General features: G+C 47.0%; 2 protein-coding genes across 2 annotated transcripts; one reads left to right on the top strand and one right to left on the bottom strand.

Annotated features, from left to right (window-relative positions):
* Positions 1-94: 94 nt before the first annotated feature.
* WDR83OS (WD repeat domain 83 opposite strand) lies at positions 95-5,172 on the top strand. The gene is made up of 4 exons (XM_033139770.1): positions 95-221; positions 1,980-2,085; positions 3,703-3,800; positions 4,955-5,172. The coding sequence occupies exons 1-4, from the start codon at positions 172-174 to the stop codon at positions 5,019-5,021; spliced, it is 321 nt and encodes a 106-aa protein (XP_032995661.1). The 5' UTR covers positions 95-171; the 3' UTR covers positions 5,022-5,172.
* Positions 5,173-17,410: 12,238 nt separating this feature from the next.
* Positions 17,411-20,178, bottom strand: IER2 (immediate early response 2). The gene has a single exon (XM_033139769.1). It carries the CDS (start codon positions 19,890-19,892, stop codon positions 19,137-19,139), a length of 756 nt encoding a protein of 251 aa, XP_032995660.1. The 5' UTR covers positions 19,893-20,178; the 3' UTR covers positions 17,411-19,136.
* Positions 20,179-20,330: the final 152 nt, after the last annotated feature.

The following is a 20,330-nucleotide window of genomic DNA, read 5'->3' as shown; positions in this document are numbered from 1 at the left end:
AGCGTCTCCAGTACTGCGGGCTCGGGACTGTTGACCGGAACGAGAAAACTTGAACTCCGGGGTGTTGCACTCTTAGTTGTTCCCCTTGCGCCACTGAAAGGAAGCGGAAGTTGGTGTGGCGGCGGCGGCCGGAGGGGGGCGCTGCTCGGAGTTAGCCAGAGGCGGTGCACGATGGCCGGTAACAACGTAATGGACCCGCGGCGGCCAAATCGTGTTCTCAGGTCGGCGGGGGGGGGGGGGGTGCGGGTGAGCTGCCAGGGCAAAGCCACGGAGAGGGCGCGAGCGGGGCGACCTTTGGCGCGGAAAGATTGAGCCGAGGGAGTGACGTGTGCTGCGGAAGGGGGCGCTGAGACGTCACCCCTCGCTGTAGCGCGGGACGGGCATGGGGTCGCCATGGCAATGCAAGGCGGAGGGCGCGAGAGAGGGGCGCCCTCTCCTAATAGCCACCGGACTGGGCAATAGGGGGAACTTTTCATGGGGGAAACTGCAGCAGAGGGAGACTCGTGGACGGAGATGTCTGGTGGTGGTTGACTGATGATGATCAAAGTGTGCCCCAACTGCAAGTCCTAGTGGGGCCAGCATGACTAAGCCGCTTCTGGCGAACCAGAGCAGCGCACGGAAATGCCGTTTACCTTCCCACAGGAGCGGTACCTATTTATCTACTTGCACTTTGACGTGCTTTCGAACTGCTAGGTTGGCAGAAACTGGGGCAGAGCAATGGGAGCTCACCCTGTCGCGGGGATTCGAACTGCTGACCTTCTGATCGGCAAGCCCTAGGCTCTGTGGTTTAACCCCCAGCGCCACCCGTGTCCCTTCAGTAGCTTAGGGCCTCATCAAACCTCAGTCCGGTCCTGTGTGTGTATCTTACTGCATATAGGTGCTCCAAACAGAAACAGGGAAGCTTCAGCATTGCAGCAGTGACTTGCACAGAGTTTAAAAAATGCTTCTGAAACAAAGAAAGTGGTGAGCTGTTGCTGTAGTGTGCAGGGTGACCTTGCTCATAGGCACTTACACTTGGCACATCTTGCTCTGTATATTGACCTGGAGACATTTGGGGCAGGATTTAACAGCATTGTTGCGTGTACGGAATGAAGTCCGCTTATGCAGCAGGAGTTCCCAACCATGTACTCGCCCCACCCTTTAAATATGCACTATATGATTGGGTGGACCCCCAGAACAGTGTTAGAGGGTGAATGGGGCAGGGGGAAGTATTGTTGCATGAGCAGACCTCATTTTGTACATGCATATAACCTACTTAGCACTACATTGCATTCCACCCTAAGTATGCAAAGCATGTGTGCTGTCACTTAGCTAGAATCCTTCCCCATCACATATCCATCACTTTTTTTAAAAAGGGACACATGAACATGCCAGAAACACAGGGCAGTTACACCTTTTTTAATAAAACAAAGTTTTTAAAAGTTTACAAAATAGTATTAGCAGCTTGTGTTGCTGGTCACTAATGATTTCATGGGTATATAGAAAGCACTCATTCTTGCAACATACAGAATAAGTACAATATATAATTTTCACAACAAATTCATGCAATATGAGTGCTTGGAAAATCCAGAAAGATGTGACTGAGTAACCTTTAGGAGAGATGTTTTTCTTGAACTGTGAGAGAACAATTTTGGAGACTGGCACCATTTCTTTTTCACAGACACTAGAGCAGGTTCAGAGAATGTTTGGCCTCCAGATGTTACTTAAATATGACTCCCTTTATTCCTGGCCATTGGCCATGCTTGTTGGAGATGATAGGAGTTGTACTTCAGCAACATGTGGAGGACTAAAGGTTCCCCACACCTAAACAACTCTAGGCATGTTGGCTTGAAGCTGCACGAAACCTTATTAGTAGCAGAGAAACTCCCATTGATGTCTTACTCCTTATTTTGATACGGTTGTGGATAAAGCTAATGTTTTATTTTCAAGCATAATTTAAAATGTTTTCTTTCCACCACAATTGTATTTTTACTTTATAGATACAAACCTCCATCCACAGAGAACAACCCTACCCTGGAAGACCCCACACCAGACTACATGAATCTACTGGGAATGATTTTCAGTATGTGTGGCTTGATGCTGAAGGTGAGTATTGCAGTGCTTTGCCTTTTGACTTCAGGACATCCAGGACACTAGCTAAGCAAATTAAGCACAAGATTCTACCAGCTGCTTGTTATCTTGTAATTATTACACTGCTATTGGATTGTATAATTTTGAAAATCATATAATCTCTGGAAGGTAATCTGTCATCAACAACCCCAGGTTAGTTTAATGTGCATAACAGCCCTGGATTGAGCATCTTACTCTAGCAGTAAATGACACAGCTTCTTTTCCTTCTTTCTGTCAGATTAACTGCATAATATTCCTGTGCTTAAACCTTCCCTATTTCCCTGTTATTTTAGTCTCTCCAAGGAATGCTACCCAACTGCTAAACAATTCTTCGCAATAGTCAGATAAGAGAATAGTACACAGGTGATGAACATTTATTGGGCCCTGAAGGCTGATCAATCAGTTGAATGTTGAGAGTAAATAATGATTTCATGATGCTTCAATTCATGTTAGCTATGGAGTCTAATTTGCAATTACTTATATAGATCTCTGAGTCAGAGTGCTTCACTTTTCTTCTAGATAAGAGAGGCAATAACACCTGTCAATTGTAGTAAGAGTCTGAAATAATATCAAGTCTTTGAACAATGGTGTTAGTTAATAATTGTAATAAGTATTACAATAATACAATTGTAATAATTGTAACAGTTACAATGTGATTCAACCGTAAACTCCAAATTAAAGCATCCATTTAAGTATATGGTATGTCAAATCTATGCTAATATTAACAGACACTTATAGTTCATCCAGAAAAGGATGAAATCTTATGACAATTATATTAATTATATTAATTTAAAGAGCATTTTATTTTTCATTAAGACTTTTAGGAATGATAGCATTTAATGAAAAAATACAGAAAGACTTACTCTGTATGGTAATATCTGTGTCTTTGAACCTTAAAAATGGCCAGTAAATGACTTAAATTTCCATTTGATTGTATTTACTAACAAAACGTTGAACTAAACGGACTTTCTGACTCTTATTCTTGATCTTTCTTGTATGTTGAACAGTTCCGATTCACAACCAACATTGCTTTTTCTGACACAAAATTACAAAAGCTGGCTCTTTTGTAGTTAGTTTTGAGTATCTTATATAGGTGAACACTCTAGATATTTGAAATGCCCATGGACAATGTGCTATCATTTGAGAGGTCTGAATGCATTAATATGACTAATTTCATAGTTCCCTGGAAATCAAATATATTTTATTATTTGTGTGTCCATTTACTTTGAATGAGCTTCATCTAGCAAAATGTATCCACCTTTAAAACTGAAGACAATTCTTCAAGGGGAAGGGTCGTAAGCTCAGTAACAGAACTACTTTGCTCCCAAGTTCCATCCCTGGTATCCTTGAGGTAGGGATTGGAGTGTCCCCTACCTGAAACCCTGGAAAGCCATTGTCAGTCATTGTAGACAATACTGAGCTAGACGGAGCAATAGTCTGACTCACCGTAAGGAAGTTTCCTATGAATTGAGTAAAGAAACAAGGCAGAATGCTTATGGTTTTACACTTGTACAAGGGAATAAATACCATAGTATTGCTTAATCCTTGAGACTTCATTAAGGCTTTCACTACATTACTCTGTGCTGTTTCCAGCTAAAGTGGTGTGCCTGGATTGCTGTCTACTGTTCATTCATCAGCTTTGCCAACTCTCGGAGTTCAGAAGACACCAAACAGATGATGAGCAGCTTCATGTGAGTCAGGTTCTTTTACTTCTTTCAGCCTTTCATTGAGTCCTGTGTTAATTTCTTACTGCTGCCAAGTCTACTTTGAGACAAGAGGCACACAGCTGCTTTCCCTTTGCCACAAACTGTATGCAGTTGCACATGGAAAATTAAGGGTACAGCACTTGTGTGGAAACTTGAACCAGCATCTCTTGCCCAGAAACTATTGCTCTGAAAGATTATAAAGCTCAAGGCAAGCCCCACCCTGAGGATCTCTCCATTGGAATGGAAATGAGTGGCCTGGCACCTTGAATACCCACAATAGAGCTCTTGGATGTAATTAATCCAATCTTCCCCATGCCCAAATCCAATCTGGGCTAATTTCTCCATTTATATTTAACCTACCACACTGATAATTTCTCTTTTGCTGCTTGTCTCAGCAGATTAATCATTGGTAACAATACTTCTTCCTTTTCCTCCTAATCTATTCAACCTCATTTTGGGGTAACCTTAATCATTCAGACCTTGTAATAACATATTCATAGATAAATGTTTATTCTGCCTTTTTCTTAATAAGTTCCATTCTTTCTGATTAAGTCATTTTCTTCCCAGAAACCTTTGAGTGTTGCTTCACTAGCCAGACTAGGGCTGGGGGGCTGTGGCTCTCCAGATGTTGGGTTCTAAGCCACATCAGTCACAGCCAGCATGGCTAGTAGTCAGGGATGTTTATAAAGTTGTAGCCCCCCAGATACTGATGGACTACAGGCTCCACATTCCTGATCCCAAGGATCCTAAGGTACATGCTAGCTCACTTTAATATGGCTATGGTGCTAATTTTCTGAGCCAACTCTATCTGTGGCTAGCTATTCGTTCTTTGGGAATTGGGCTAGCAGCTGCAGCAGAAAGAGGTTCCCCTTGTACCAGACTCATTCCCCAATCCTCCATTGTCCCTGAGGGATACACACACAAGACATACAATCAGGTTCAAACTCAAGTCAAATACACAGTTCCAAAGCAAGCTTGGTAACAAATCCCATATAAACTTTTTAATTTGAATACACTGAACACACTGAGATTCTTTGGTCACATTTGTAATTCATTCTGTTGACATTACTATTTGCATTGCTATTATTGGTGTAATATTAATGTTCCTGCCCTGATTATAACTCCTGTCTTCTTTCCAGGTTGTCTATCTCGGCTGTAGTGATGTCCTATCTGCAAAACCCACAACCCATGTCTCCTCCTTGGTGAAAGGATATTGCCTCTCTTCAGAGCTCCTCTTGCAAACCAGAGGTACACTCCCTCAACGGAGAGGACTATTTTCTCAGGCAATGCAGATCCATTTGCACATGTCTTGGGAGTACTCATTTTGCTGCATTAATAAAGTGATGGTTATTAGAGATGCTTTGGCTACATTGCCAACTTGGCTTAAGTGTGTTAATACGTAATGCATTTCACTTGAACTGTAGTTTAGTTCTTAGCCAACCAAACATCTACAGTGTGCTCTGACTGTACTTCCTGTACTGTTCGGGTTTTCTGCCCAGTTAAAAAAGGAAATACTGTTAATCAGAAAAACAACATCCTTAACTTTTACAAACCAATTAAAAGCACCTGCCTTTAGAACCAAGTAATGAAGCCAATTAGCGTACCACAGAAATCACCTCTTGGGAAACTCATTTGTGCATATATCTCTGTACTGTACTGCTAGGTAGCTTGCCACTGTAGCCAGAGCAGGAGTGGTGTAAAGGCATTTCATCAGACAGCTTCTCACATCTAGCCCTGTATTCTGAAGGTGTCCAAGGCAGCAACCTTGCTCAGCATTGATTTTATGTTAGAATCTTTGGATTTATTTGCAGCAGTTTTACCAAGCTCTTCAGCTGAAAAAAAGTGCATTGAGCAGCTTGCACCTGTTTGTATATGTATATTTTTGCACATACAATGAATGTGATTCAACAAAGGATTTAAAACAACAACAAAAGATTGTTTTATGCAATGCATATTTTGTGGGTGATTAGTCAGATTTGTACTAGAGTTTGAGTTTAGAATGAGGTGGCAGCAGTTAATGAAGTGAATGATTTTGCACTATTAAGTCTAGTGTTACCTTTTACATAAAACAAGAACAATCAAACAGCAAGGGAAAGACTGCCGCATTATTCTTCTCATTTGCTTCAAGGCTCTTTGGCTAAGTGCCAGGGAATGGGATGCAGCTGTTGATTCAGGCTCTCTCTTTCCCCTCCCCATTTTTTTCTAGGCTTTCTGCCTTCCAGACAAATCCTCTTGCATATCTTTGTGAGGAGGGGGGACGCTTGACTGGTCTGGGGGAGCTGGAATACCAAGCAAGAGGAGGGAATCCAGCCTGGGAGGGCCTGTTGTAGGGAGCTGGGATCACAGGAGAATCTGAAGGGGCTGTCAGTCATGGGAAACGGGGAAACGGTTTGCATAGCTTATATTTGTGCCGCTGCACAAAGGATAGAAAGGCCCTCCGGTAAGTATCTCAGGACAGATGCCCTTGCGATCACTTTAAATTGATAAAAAGTTGTGGTTGGTCACGTATTTTAACTGGCTTTGCTAATATCACCAAACCGTGCCAGGCAAAAATTAAGCAAGCAAAGCTTTCTCTAGCATGGCAGATAAAGCTTCGCTTGCTTCCAATTCCTTACACAGTGACGCACAAAAGCAGGAGTGGTACACGCAGCAACAAAAGGCGGCGACTTCAGATTAGCCAACTAAATTACCCTCACCGTGGCCGGGATATAGCCAGTCTCCCCACTCCATGCTATCTTCGAAGCGTTGGAGGAAATTCTAGCGTGGTACGGAGGCCGGGGACTGGCAAGCAAGCTTACTCGGAAGCAAGAGGCTGCGAGCCTGGGGGCGGTGAATTGTGTTTTCCTTCCATCGCACGGCGTCGGCGGTCTAAATCGCGTTGACCTGGAGCAGAACCTCTTTAGACCAGAAAGTGTTTGGGGAAGCGGGCGGGAAAGGATCGTGTGGATTCGTGAACGCCTGCCCACCGGCTTTGTTTTGAAATATACATTGGAAACCCTTTCATCCCATCACGACTCCTGCGCCTTTAAGAGAGTCGCAACCCCCCACCCCGCCGCCGCTCCCTTCCCCTCCCCGATCTATTTTGGCTCGGCGCTGCTTTCATTTCCGCCTTCCTGTTCCGCAAGTGGTGCCAGGAAATTCCCCGCTTCCGCGCTGGCCGGGCAGGAGCCGGGGGCGGAGCGGAGGCCGCGTAGCCGGTGCGGAATGCAGCCGGAGGGGGCAGGCGCAGGCTCAGGCTCCAGCTTGTCCTCTTAATCGCACGCGCCACCCAGGAGGCTTAGGGAGGCCGGCCAGAGGCAGCGTATCCCTCCGCCCTGACCTACATTTCCCGCGCTCCCGAGACTTCCCTGCAAGGGCGGGGAGCCGAACACCTGGATCCAGGCCCCCGTTCACACGTGACGCCGGGCCCGCGAGAGGAACGGGGGCGGCTTTGCACGCGCCTGCGTGGGCGCTGCAGGGACGCCGCAGGCCAGGAAGGCGTTGCTATGGCGTGCAAACATTGCGCCGCAACTGCCGTTGAAGGAGGCCCCGCCTGTGCGAGATAGATCCTTGCCTGCCTGGCGTCATGTTAAAACGGGGCCCTGATGCTGGCATTTAAGGCACCCCCAGGACGTCTGGTGGCTGACTTGGACGCTTGGCTCCTTAGCTCCACATGGCTGGGCTTTGGTTGCTTCGTAGTGAAGGAGGCTCCCTCTTCACATTGTGGGTTGTTTCACACGTTCGTAGGCTGCAACCCTGACAGAAAAACCAGATTTGAGAGAGACCAGCCCACATGTTCCAGTGCTCGGCCTTGGTTCAAATAGTCCCGGTTGTACCAAAACGAAGGGAGAGTATCCAGTTCATGGAACTACTGAATAATACTCCTGAGTTGTTTTTCAAAAGAACGGGCTATTTATTTAATCTTCTCAGAGCAGTGAAGCTTGTTTGATGAACAGCTTACGTTTATGTAGAGACCTTTGCCCTGCATGCAGTCAACCTAGTGTCCTCCCCTACAGCACTCTGGAACTGAGCTAACCACCAGGAAACTTTGGCGGAGTGCGTGTTTGGGTGTAGCAAGGGAAGATAAGCAGCGCCCAGTTGCGATATTAGTGTCTGAATGAGTGTGTGCTTTGTATGCAAACGGTCCCAGGTTCACTCCAGGTAGGGCTATTAAAAATTATTGTGTTAAGCCATGAAGAGACACTCTGCCAGTCTATGTGTGCAGACCAGAGTTTTCCAAACTGTGTGTCGTGACACATTAGTGTGTCGGCCACATTGTGTAGGTATGTCACACGAACACTCCCCATGCTCCTCCTTGGGCTGCAAAGGGGTTCATTTAATGTCCGCTTTGCTAGTAAAATTGAATTAATGCGTTGCAAAATAATGCATGTCTAAAAAGTGTGTCAACAACATGGAAAGTTTGGAAAGTTCTGGTGTAGACCTACATGGATTTGATATAAGGCTGCTTCCTATATTCTGTCTTATAGTTAAAACAAGAAGACCGCGACAATTATGTGTAAAAAACTTGAATATAGGCAAGATGAGCATAGTGACCATTCACAGCAGCTGTATTTTAGTTAAGGGACAGAGAAAAAGTGCTATGAGGAAGAGGCACCCATTTGTTTGGATGAGACCTCCCTGCCTGTACCCCTGACTTCCTAACAGACAGCAGAGGGCAAGCGCCAGGGATGGGCGATGCTGGCTGCACAGGAAGAAAAAGGGAAGTGGCTCTTGGAGGCAGGGGTGGGGAGCTACTGCTCTGGGGAAGGAAGGAAGGAAGGCAGGCAGCCTCACCCTATCAGGGCTGTTTCCTCTTCATGTCTGCCACCACCAGAATGGGCAGTGCCAGCATTACTGATTTACACTAAAGTACAAAACACCGTTTCTATTTACATACTTAGTACAACAGATACCTAAACTTACATTTTAGAAGACATCTGCAGGCAGCCCTGTTGAGGGACGTTTTTTAAGGATTGATGTTTATATTATGTTTTTAGATATGTTGTAAGCTGCCCAGAGTGGCTGGGGAAACCCAGCCAGATGGACAGGGTATAAATATTATTATTATTATTATTATTGTTATTGTTATTGTTATTATTATTCCTCAAATTCATTATTTCATACAAAGACCCTAACTACACTTGCATTACATAGTGTTATGAGTGGGGGGGCTATATGCCTGACTTTGGGTTCTCATATTTCAGGGGCACCCTGGGCAGTGTCAAAAATTGGGGCACCCCTCTGCCGCTTGTGCTTCACTCTAAATCATAAGTTGCTGTGTCCTCAGCGGTGCCAAGGTTCCGCACCCAGTGCTCCCCTAAATCTGCCTCTGGCCTGACCCCACTTCTAATTGCTGGATCCGGTACAGATTCCATTTCTGAAATAGCCAAGTTAGCTTCCCAGTAAGGTAATGAACATCTAAATATGGGCCTTTAAGGTAACGAAGGAAGTGGCTCTGTGCTAGAAGTCACATGGGTGGGTTCCCCTCCCTCAACTTGCTGGTACAATGGTACCTCAAGTTACAAACGCCTCAGGTTACAAACGCTTCAGGTTAGAAACTCCGCTAACCTGGAAGAGTTACCTCGAGTTGAGAACTTTGCCCCAGGATGAGAATGGAAATCGTGTGCTGGCAGCGCAGTGGCAGCAAGAGGCCCCATTAGCGAAAGCACGCCTCTAGTTAAGAACAGTTTGAGGTTAAAAACAGACTTCTAGAACGAATTAAGTTCGTAACTAGAGGTACCACTATAGTTACAAAGACAAAGCCAGAGTTGGGTTTTGAGTTATGTGAGCTAGAAGTTGCCTGGCTGAGCAGCTGGGAGACAGAGCTATGCCTGATTTCTGCTGGAATCTAAGGCTGTGGAGATGGGAGAAGCAAGACCCTTGGGGTGTTAATGCTGTGAACCCCTCCATCTTATGTTCAGGTTGTGTGTGTGTGTGTGTGTGTATAAACCACACATCATAAAGACACCACAATCTCTGCTGTCCCGCATTCCAAAGGAAACCAAGCCCTGGGTACCCTAGAATCTTGCACCACTCAGAGACTGGGGTGGCGTGCAACAATTTGCTCCTCCTTCAGAGACACTATTAGCATAAGTGCATATGTACTCTTTCTCCCTATACCTCTGGTCAGCAACTAGATTTTGTTAGATGGCCACTTCAGAACGGAATAGGATTGGCAGGCCCAGACCTCCATTCCCTAAAGTGGCCTGTCAGTGAAGCTTGTGACAGCTGCAACTCTCATCATGGTCCTTTTTTATCTCTTGCTTTGCATCTTAGTGATCAGGCAATGGGAAAGAAATTTGGCCAAGTGGTCAATTATGGACACTTCTGCACTACACACAAATACATATATTAAGGCACATTAATTACCACTTCACATATGCATGCAATTTTCTCTTTTAAAAAAGAAGCCTTGTTAGTCTTTCCAATACACACACAAACACATGCCCAATACCTCACTGACACAAGTACAAGCCATACAAATTATTTGCTCACTTATGGCAAAAAGGCTTTTCGCTTGTGCTGCAGGTGTTTGAGGACTCCCACCCCCTAGTCCTGAATGTAAAACTCCCTAAGACTTGTGTTTTGGAAGTAGAAGAAGCTGCTTTGTATGAACTTTTTGGATAAAAGTAGCAGCTGGTAGCCAGTTGTGAAACTGAGCTTGTCTACAGGATGCAATTTCTGAGAAGCAAGATTAGTTTTGGGGTCATTCCAGAGAAAGGAGTAAAGTCTGCCTGCTGGCTTTCTGTTTGTAAAGCCACAAGGCCTTATTATGATGAATGAAAACTGGAAGGAGATGGAACTTTGGAAATGCCCAGAGGAAGACTGAGCAGTGGCAAACCAAGTACAGATCACAGCATTCGGTCTTTTATGTGTCTATTCAGAAGTTCCGCTTTGCTTCCAAAGTTTCACCACTCTTACAACCACACAGTCCAGGCTTTTCCCAGCCAGATTGTTGTTTGAACCCAACTGGCAGTGTGCCCAGGCTTGAACTCTGCAAGTGCCACTCTGCTAGGGCGAGGGCAAAGAACAATCAGCATATTCCCAATGCCACCTCCCTAAGCTTGCGCCGCGAGCACTCTTGCATGTGCAGCCAGTGTGGGAAGAGGAAGGTGGAGCTGCAGGAAGAGAGATGGTCTCGGTAGCCTTGCAGCAGCAGAGGTATTACCCAAGGTGGAAAGGGGAGGCTCAGTCCAATCACCACTCTCCGCCCTGGCTACACTCTAGAGATGCAATCGGTGGGAACTGCAGGATACTCAGCAGAGAGTCATATCTGGGCAGGAGGAATTACAGTCTCTTTACCACCCTGCATAGTTTCAAAGTACATACAGCTCTCTCCCACACAATTCCAGTCACCTCAGTGGCTCCCAGCCAACATGTACATAGCTTGTCAAAGACTGAAATATCTTTATAGATATTTATAGGTATTTTATAACAGGACCTTCATGGCCTGCTGCTTCTATTTCTTGCCCGCAATTCTTGTCTCCCCATGAAACTCATCCCTCTCCTCACTTCTTTCACCGTGGGATAAAATGACAAGCTGTTCAGGGTTGGGATCCCAATTTGCCTGATTGATACTACTGACTATCCTGTTCTATTCTGAAAGGCAGAACCAGAAGAAATCTGTGCCTCATTTCCCTATCTAACTATGTGGGCTTCCCTTCAGTGCTGGCAGAGGCATACCTAGGATCCCTTGTCCCCTTAGCAAGGAGCCATAGTGGAACCCTGCCCCCCTCTGGATGGGGGGAATCACTGTACTACAATAGCCACACTGGAAATTACTACATTTTACACGACCGAAGTACAGTACTCAAAACATCCAGAGTGAAGGCAAAGTTAGGAGGAAGGGCAAAGAAGTCTGCACGCCTTTGTGCCACAGTGCAGGGAGGATGGGAAGCTTCTCCCTTGTTTGATCTCATTGTGAGACACATATATGGTTTGATGGGTGATTTTTGCCCCTACTCCAGACCTGCACCCCTGGCAGGGGCCAGTTTCGCCAATCCCCAGGTACACCCCTGAGCACTGGAGACATAATTCCTGTTGTTCAATTTAGAAAACGGTTAGCAGACGGAACTCCCAGTTTCTGTTCCAATAAGGGCTAGTTCTCTCACCCAGCTCCAAGGGCACATGGTAAACGTTCAAAGAGTCCAAGCTTGTAGCATAACCTGCTCTAGCTGTTTGCTTATGCAGCCTGCCTACGAAGCAGTTTCCCAGGGGTGCTAATTATTCTGAGGTGTGGTCCATAATTGCCCGGGTTGGAGCAATTTAATGAGGTTGTCTGGCTGCTTCCCTGCCCAGGATAATATCCCATAGTAATTCCACATGCTGAGGAGTGTAGTAATTGTGGGATCCCAGACTGCCGCAGCAATGTGGCAGATCATGAGAAGCATAGCAAGGGTGCACTCACTCAGGTCAAGGGAAGCTGGGCAGAGAAAAACAATTCTGAATTGAAACCTTGAGCAACTCCGGAGGGCTGTACGCTTTTCAGACTTAACCTTCGATTCAGATTGGCTGGTGTATCACAAAGAGCAAGGACTGAGCCGTAGCTGAGGATAGATGGGAGATGGGGTTCTGGGCAGAAGGAAGTAATTGAAAATATTGGCAGGCAGGAGTAATGAACTGGAACGGAGAGCTTGTTTTGACAGGGATCCATTGATCAGAGTAGTTGGGGAGAAGGGAGTTATTTATTTAAAAAGCTTACAAACCACCATTTTAGCATAGAACTCTCCCATGGCAGCTTCCAACATTATGTCAACAGCATGTAATTCCTAATAAATGTAAAATGTACAACAACAACACCATTAGAAACAGTAACCGGCAACAACATTGTAACACTCAACCCAGTAAAAATCACAAAAACAAGAAAACCACAACAATGTTACAATAGCCCAATTAGACTCCTTCTTAGACATGTGGAAACATAAAGGCTTGCAGTGATGGGACCTGGCTTATCGTGGGGCCACTGCCAAGAAGGCCCTGTCCCTTGTGGCCACCAGTCTAATTGCTCCCACAAGGGGTGGCAGAAATAGAGCCTCTGAAGCAGATCTCACAATACAAGCAGGTGTGTGTGTGTGTGTGTGTGAAGGCAATTAAGGGATAACTCCTGGTTTCTGTCTGGAGCCACAGAAAGTGTGGGTGAATAGTTGCTGCCAGGGGCCTAGAAGCTGGTCTTAATCACCAGCTTTGTAACCTGAACAAGCCACTTTCTAGGCTTGAACAAGCCAGGAATATAACCAGAGGATCTTGGGCAGTATCACTTTAAAGGGGTATGCAGATAGCAGCGCTTACAGTTTGGGAGAATGGGCATGCAAACATCTCCTCTGAATGAGTTACTATAATCCTCCTTGATGCTCTAGTATTTTGCCCTGTGATAGGTAGCAGTGTATTCTGAACGCAGCAGAGCTGCAAACTATTTCTCTTCCTGCCTCTCACTAAATGAGACAAAGCAAACTTTTGTGAAACCAGAAGAGAGAAAGCTGAATTTCCGTATGAAATGAAATATTTTGTCATGTAGCAGTAAATAACTGGCAGAGAAAGAAGCTGCAATCACCCAGCCAAGGACCTCATCAGACTGAAGGTGCAAACACTGTCCCTCTGGCACTCCCCCCCTCCCCTCTTCCTCCCCTCTCCCCCGTGAGAACACAGGAACTTTAGCAGGTGCCGGATACAGCCCAGCTCATGGTAAGGCGGAACAGGCCATCCGCTTTGGTATCCTGTCTCCAGGGGTAGCTGATGCACAGGAAATCGACCTAACTGCACTGCATTTGGTGTGCCAGGCCTCCTTTGCTCTGCAGCCCCCATATCCTGGCTCAGATGCCTTTTCCTCCCCTCCTCCCTCTCTGTCCTTCAGCCTGTGCCTTTAGGGGGTGGAGGGAGTTCAGATTCCTGGCAGAGAGTCACACTGTGTGAGTGGGAGCCATTAGCTATGCTGCCTTTGTTCTGCTGGAGATGTGCTTGGAGCGTTATCAAAGACCCTTCTGTCTTTTCATAGGGGGAGTGTCTTGCACAGGCAATGGCGTGACAGGGCCCCAAGGTGCAATGCAGAATCGCCTGGGCTCTCCGAGGGTTTCCCACACAGCTAGAAAGCTTAAGGGAGGGGGGCAGGAGAGGAAGACTGTGGAAACATTGGAATTCACATCTTCAACTGGTACAAGTCTGGTATAATACTGCAAACAGGGGGAAGAAAACTGAGGGTTTTAGTTTTCCAGGTGCCTTGCACTTCATTTGGGGTGGGTGGGAGAAACCATACAGAGCATATTCTAAATAACTATGTTGCATAACAAATGACATGTCAGAAGGAACCCAAAGCTGTGGGATGTTTTCACTGTCCTTTTGCTTCCACATATAAGCAGCAGCCTTATGCAGAGGCATATTGTAGCCTGTGAGCTGCTTGGAGTCAGAGCAGATTTTCAAGATACTGAGCAGACTTTTGCCTCATCCCTTCTACCTGAGATCCTTATATGCAAGGCAACACTTTGTTGCATGTATTACTAGGGACACGGGGAACTACAGCTGGGAAAATTATCCATTGTTTTCAGTGGCCACCTGGGCTGCAAAGGGAACACTGATTACTTTTAAAAAAATGGAAAAAATAGCCCTCTCCAGAACACATTGTGATAAGATTAAATGGTGTATATTTCCTCCAAGTGATTAAAAAAAAATCCTCCATGCCAGGAGGAAATGGATTTCCAGAACACACAGAGAGATAGACTAGAAGGCATTGCATGGAAAGCCTTGCATCATTTATAGCCAGCATGAAAGGGCTTGCAACTTCTTCGGTAGTCTGGCAGAACAAGGTCCACCATGTAGCATGAAGCAAGCCTGATCCTTGCCTTGGGCAAGGAAGTTCATAGCCATTCTCCCCTTATGCCTTGAAGTTGCTAACAAGGATCACTTGGGGGAATGGTTCCTAATTAAATTTATTCTGTCACAGCCTGTGCTGTAAATATTGGGAAGTCTGTCTTTGCCATAGATGCACTAAATAGGCAACATCCTTTATTCAGCTCCCATGTTGTTAGTGAAAGTGGATTTTATGTGTTCATGTTCTACAGGACTCTCCTTATTGTTAAGTACTAGTTCAAATGCACAGGTTTTAACATATTCTTCCATATACTGGTCTTATCTTGAAATGCTTAGGACTTAAGTTACACTGATGAAGATGTTACAGAACTTTTCAAGTGTCACAGGACGAAAAAGGCCACTTTAGATTTCTGTGAGACTCAAACTTCTACAAAATGCCAATTAATTGGTATTTTGAAAAGACGCCTACTATTTGCTTCTCTCCTGACTCAAAAAGAGACAGAACTGCCTCCTCTCTCCAAATATACACGCATTTGTTCAACGAAGAATGTGTGGCGAGCCTGACTCCAAACCCCAGCCTTACCTATATAAATTATCTTGCCCCAACTTGTTTAAATACCCCTCCCCATAAATTCTCTTTTATATATTGTTGCTGTGAATTAAAGACGTAACACAAAACCCCTTTGACTGAAAAGTAACATGAGCAGTTAAGGCCTTAGGGCACATGGGTGTGCCTTCTAACTCTAGTCAGACCTCCTTGGCTGTGAGGCACACCAACTAATCTATGGAAGGGCAAAGATTATGCCCAAGATCTCAGCAGAGGTCCCCAAACTGAGCCAGCATCTTTGGTTCTGTCGGTACAAAATACTCTGCCGTCATAGGAAAGGAGGTCACGGCAATATACCCATCCTATCAGGCCAAGCCACTAGTGCATTTTTCACACAGAGACACAGCTCCTGCAGCAGAGACTGGCTTTCCAGCTGACTCACAAGACTGGGTGGAGTGGGTTTTTGTGGGAAAATTTAGGGCTGGGCTGAACTTGAGGCCTAGTTCTCATTAACATAAGTTTTCCATGTGCAGGGGAATGTTTTTATCAAGAGGCACTGAGCTCATGCAAGTCCTGACCTGTAATTCAGATGCAGCACAGCTCACACACAGGTTTACAACCACAGTTCAGCCTAAGGATTCTCATGTGTCCAGCAAGCCATAATCCTCCTCTTTGCAGTTAAAGCAAACAAAAGTGACTAACTGGTGTCAGTCATTCCTATTCCAGGTAACTCAAAGCACTTTATACCAGTCAAGGAATTAAATCTTATAAAAGCACTGGGGCAGGCAATCAGCATTGTTGTAGAAAGGAAAATTACCAGGTTATGGCCTCTAAACTGGCAGCAGCTCAGATTACAAGGAGTAAATTCCTGAGCCTTGAATCATGGCAGTGTTCCTTTAACCCCTGGGGGCTCTTCCCCATTGATCTCACCCCACCTGCTTGCTCAGCTGTCTGAGAGAGCATCCACTGAAACCCAAGGGGTTCTGAAGAAAGTACTTAATAAATCCTTGGTGCATTACCCTTAGCTTTTTAACTACCGATGCTAAATCCTAGACTTTTCCCTGAAGCACACATCCTAGATTGTGTGAATTATTTAAGAGGCACACTTACATTCTTGATTACACCCATTCTCCCAACATACACTGCATTTCATTCCTTCAGTCATCAACCCCCCCCCCCCTTTCAAATGTCTTGTGGTTGTATTTGACAATACAAAAATCACTGGGACTGAAACAAAGACTTATCGCCACTTTGCTGAGGGTTATTAAATGAGGGCATCCCTCACCAAATTAGAATGTATACATCCGTCCTGTTTTATATTTCAGTTGAAAGGGACTACACACAACCTTCCTGGGTGATTTGCAATGTTGCTCAACGTCCATGGGGGTCTAATCTGGCAAACCTGTATTGTGCCAACAAGTTCTTATGACAAGGTTCCCATTACATGATCAGGGACTGCAGACAAGCACAAGTTGCTCCCTTAGGGGATTACCTCGAGATACTGCTACTGTTAATGTTTTGCAAAGCATACTTGCATCTAAGCTCCTGCCTGCCAGCCCTATCCGCTGGCTAGTGGCCCATGTTTATGGAAAGGCTATTTTAGTTCCCTCATAAACAAGTTTACAGGCTGTTACTGGAGCTCTAAATATAAGTTTCCCATGCTCTCACACCCATCCTGAAACCAAGCATTGTTGTTATGCAACTCGACTTGTTTGACCCATGCTACCTGGCACGGCGAGATTTGAAAAGTGATCCCAAACATCTTACGATCCTATCAGGACTGGACTGCTACCCAAACAATCAAGGCTGATCTTGTTGACAACCCCTTCTCTCCCCTTTCCACCCACCTTTACAAACAGCTACATAATCAACAGCCAAGTTCTGGATGCACCAAAGGTCCAGCACACTAATTCATAGAAGGCTGGGGGGCAGAGCTTTGGAGAGTTTGTTTACTCCAAATTTCAACACTGAATAGTTCAGATTTGCAGGAGCCCCCATGCTTGGAAGTTTGGCTCTTCAAATGTGCAGTTGGTTAAGGAAATAAAGGTTGCCTTGTTGGCCCTGTCACTAACTTTGTTGTTCCCCTTGTTTCTTTTCTCTAGTTCCTTATTTTGTACCTTGACTAGTTTAATAAAGTAGGAGGGCTCATATTTGGAGTAGCTGCTTGAACATTTCCCCTCCCATATCCTCTCCACCAAGTGAGAATTCTCTATGAAGTTCACAAATGTTTTGTTTTGTTTTTCAAATTAAGAACAGAACACCACAGAAGTAAAAAAAACCAGATGGCCTTTATTTCAATGACCAAAAATATTAACACCATGAGGATAAAACCAAATAAATTCGTATTTTGCCCTCTTTGAGGCAAATTCAATTACATACAATTAGCATTACAAAGTACCTTGAAAGTGACCATTCTACTGCCCATTTTGAAAACCAGTTTCAGAAGACATTCTTACTGTTCTCCTCCCAACCACAAAGCTTGAATCAAACACTTTTGAAGCACTGAGATGACACAACAGATAAATCCAGCACAACAGCAACTGTTTCATACATTTGAGACAAGAGAGTGGAGGAAAAACATCATGAACAAAGGCAAAAACGGTGTCAAGAAATCCCATAAAATGACTTGATATACTGTTTTTTTGTTTGTTTTTAAGAGACAAGAAACTGCACAACACACCCATTTAAAGAATACAGGTTTCTTTGCCCACATTCTCCTGATTTGGGTGGAAAATATCCAAGCTGCATATGGAGTGGAAAGACAGAAAAATGTTTGTGGATGTAAAACAGTACCCCTCATTACTGTTCAGTGCATAAACAGCTTCAGTCATCTAGGAAAACGGCCAGCGAGCTTTTAAGATGACATCTTTAGGGAAGAAAAACCACTTGTCTTCCTCTCCCCCACCCTCCAGACATTCAGGGCTCCACCCACACCTTAAAAAACAAAAACCACAACCACCACACACACACACAGCCAAGGCAACAGAAGCAGGAAATCCCCTGCAGTCGTGGACCCAGTGTAATGCAAATACTAGTCATATGAGAGATGTGTCATAACTAGTATGACTGGTTGGGTTTTTTTCCCTCCCCTCCTTCTGTTCGTGCTCAGTACACACACTTTGGCAAGACTAATCTGGTTCGGAGATCTTCTCTGGCACAAAGAAACAGGCCACTTCATCGTTCTTAATTACTAGGTAAGAAAAAAAAGGGATGGCCCTGAGGAAAAGAATACTGGGCAGACAGGAGCGGGACTGACAAAAGCTGCTTTTCTTCGACAATTCTCAGCATGACTCTTTTTAACCCTTCAGGGGAGCTGCCTAACAAACCTTAAGACCTTTCCAGTCCCGTTCAGAAAAAAGGGGGGAGAGAGAGAGAGGAGACAGAAACATCAACTCAGATCTGGCAATTAACTTTAGTTAAGGAACGGCAGAATGAACACGTCATTGTTATCGACTAGCACCAAAAAAAAGTGCACCCAGCACACATCGCGCTTGCTTTCCACCCGAATCCGGTTTCCGAAGGCCCGACGGGGTGCGAGCCTCTCCCGTTTTCCTAGAGTTCGCTGCCCCCCGCCGCCGCCCCCCCAAAGTATCGTGTCCCGCCACGCCGCCGCTGCGTCCAGTCCGGCGCATAGCGCACCGCAGCAGCGTCCCATGTTTACTGGCCGAGGTGGGGCGTCCTTCTTCGCCGCGTTCCCCGCAGCCTTTTGTCTCGTCTTCTTTCCCAGCCACCAGAGCGTCACTCGCCTAAACCCGGAGGGGGAGAAAATGGGAGGAGGGAACCCACCAGCGCTCCCCGCCGCCCGCCCCCAGTCCTTCACCAGCCTCCCGCGGCGCGTCTTCCTCGCCGCCCAGGCCCCGCCACCAAGGAGAGGGGGCCGGCGGGCCGGGAGCGGGAGGCGGTGTTCAGCTCCTCCGCCGAGAGAGGGGCTTCAGCAGGTTCCGCTTCTCCGCAGAGAGCGAGGTTTCCAGCTACGAGTCCCTGGTGGGGGCGCTTTAGAAGGCCACCACGGCTCTCACCATTATGCTCAGCACGCCGTCCCCTTGCCTGCAGCTCGCCTTGGGCTCGTCGGCGCCTTTAGCCGGCGGAGGCTGGAGGATTAAGCCGGAGAAGCGGTCCTGGAGGACCCTGGCTAAGCTCGGGAAAGGCCCCTCCTGCCGCTGCGGCTGCCGCTCGCCTTCCTCTTCCACCAGCTTCGCTTTCTTGCTGGGCACCAGGCCGGCTTCGGCGGCGCCGATCTTGCCCAGGCTGCTGCTGCGGCGCTTGCGGCTAGGCTTGGCGGCGCCCGCCTGAGGCCCGGGGGCGCCTCGGCTCCACGCCGTCGGAGGCGCGGGCGAGCTGCCGTCCGGCTCCTCCTGGGTCTCCATGGGCTCCGGATCAAGGCTGGCGCCGGGCAGAGCAGGCGGCGGCGCCTCCGATGGCTGTACGGCGGGGAGAGACCCCGGCTCCGGCAGGGCTTGGGGGAAGGGGGTCGCCGGAGGCTCCTCCAGATGTTGAGGGGCGGGCACCTCGCCCTGCAGGTCCAGCTGCGGTTCCTGGCGCCCGGCAAAGTCCTCCATGCTCCCTCCGCCCGCGGCCATCTCGTCCTCTTCCTCCAGCTTGGCCGAGAGGTAGAGGTCCCGGGCGTTGCGCATCACAAGCGACAACTGCAGGCTGCGGTGGAGACGCAGGCCGCCGCGCTGCATCCGCGAGTGGTACATTTTCCACACCGACATGGTCATAATGCGCTGCGCTTCCTTCTGCACTTCCATGATGGCGGAGTCGGCTTCGCCGCGGTTCGGGTCTCTTCGGCTTGTTCGGGGGCTGTGAGGAGCCGGGAGGGAGACCTCTGGCGCTTTCTCCTTAAAAGGCGAAAGTGACGCGTGCCCCTGGGTCTTAATTGGTGTTTGTTTTGCGTTGCCTTGCTTTGCGAAGCCTTTGAAAGAAGCCTTTCTCGTGACGTCCGCCCCGACTGAAGGAGGCCGCGCCCAGCGCGCTTCTTTTTATACCGCCGGTGATCTCAGCGCCTGGGCCTCCTCCGCCCACTTCGAGAGCCGCATCCGGCCCTTCGCAGCGCGCCACTGGCCGCCCTCCCCGGTAGGGGGAGGGGGAGGCGGAAATGTCAGGCAGTGGGGGAAGGGAGGAAGGAAGGAAGGAGGGAAGAGCAAAGGGCCCGGCCCCCCTGCAGCCAGCCAGGCAGCCAGCGGGGA

The sequence above is a fragment of the Lacerta agilis genome, chromosome 2 (assembly GCF_009819535.1).
Source record: "Lacerta agilis isolate rLacAgi1 chromosome 2, rLacAgi1.pri, whole genome shotgun sequence".
In the NCBI taxonomy this organism is placed as follows: domain Eukaryota; kingdom Metazoa; phylum Chordata; class Lepidosauria; order Squamata; family Lacertidae; genus Lacerta; species Lacerta agilis.
The sequence above is the reverse complement of the archived record's forward strand: the minus strand, read 5'-3'. Positions and strand labels throughout refer to the sequence as shown.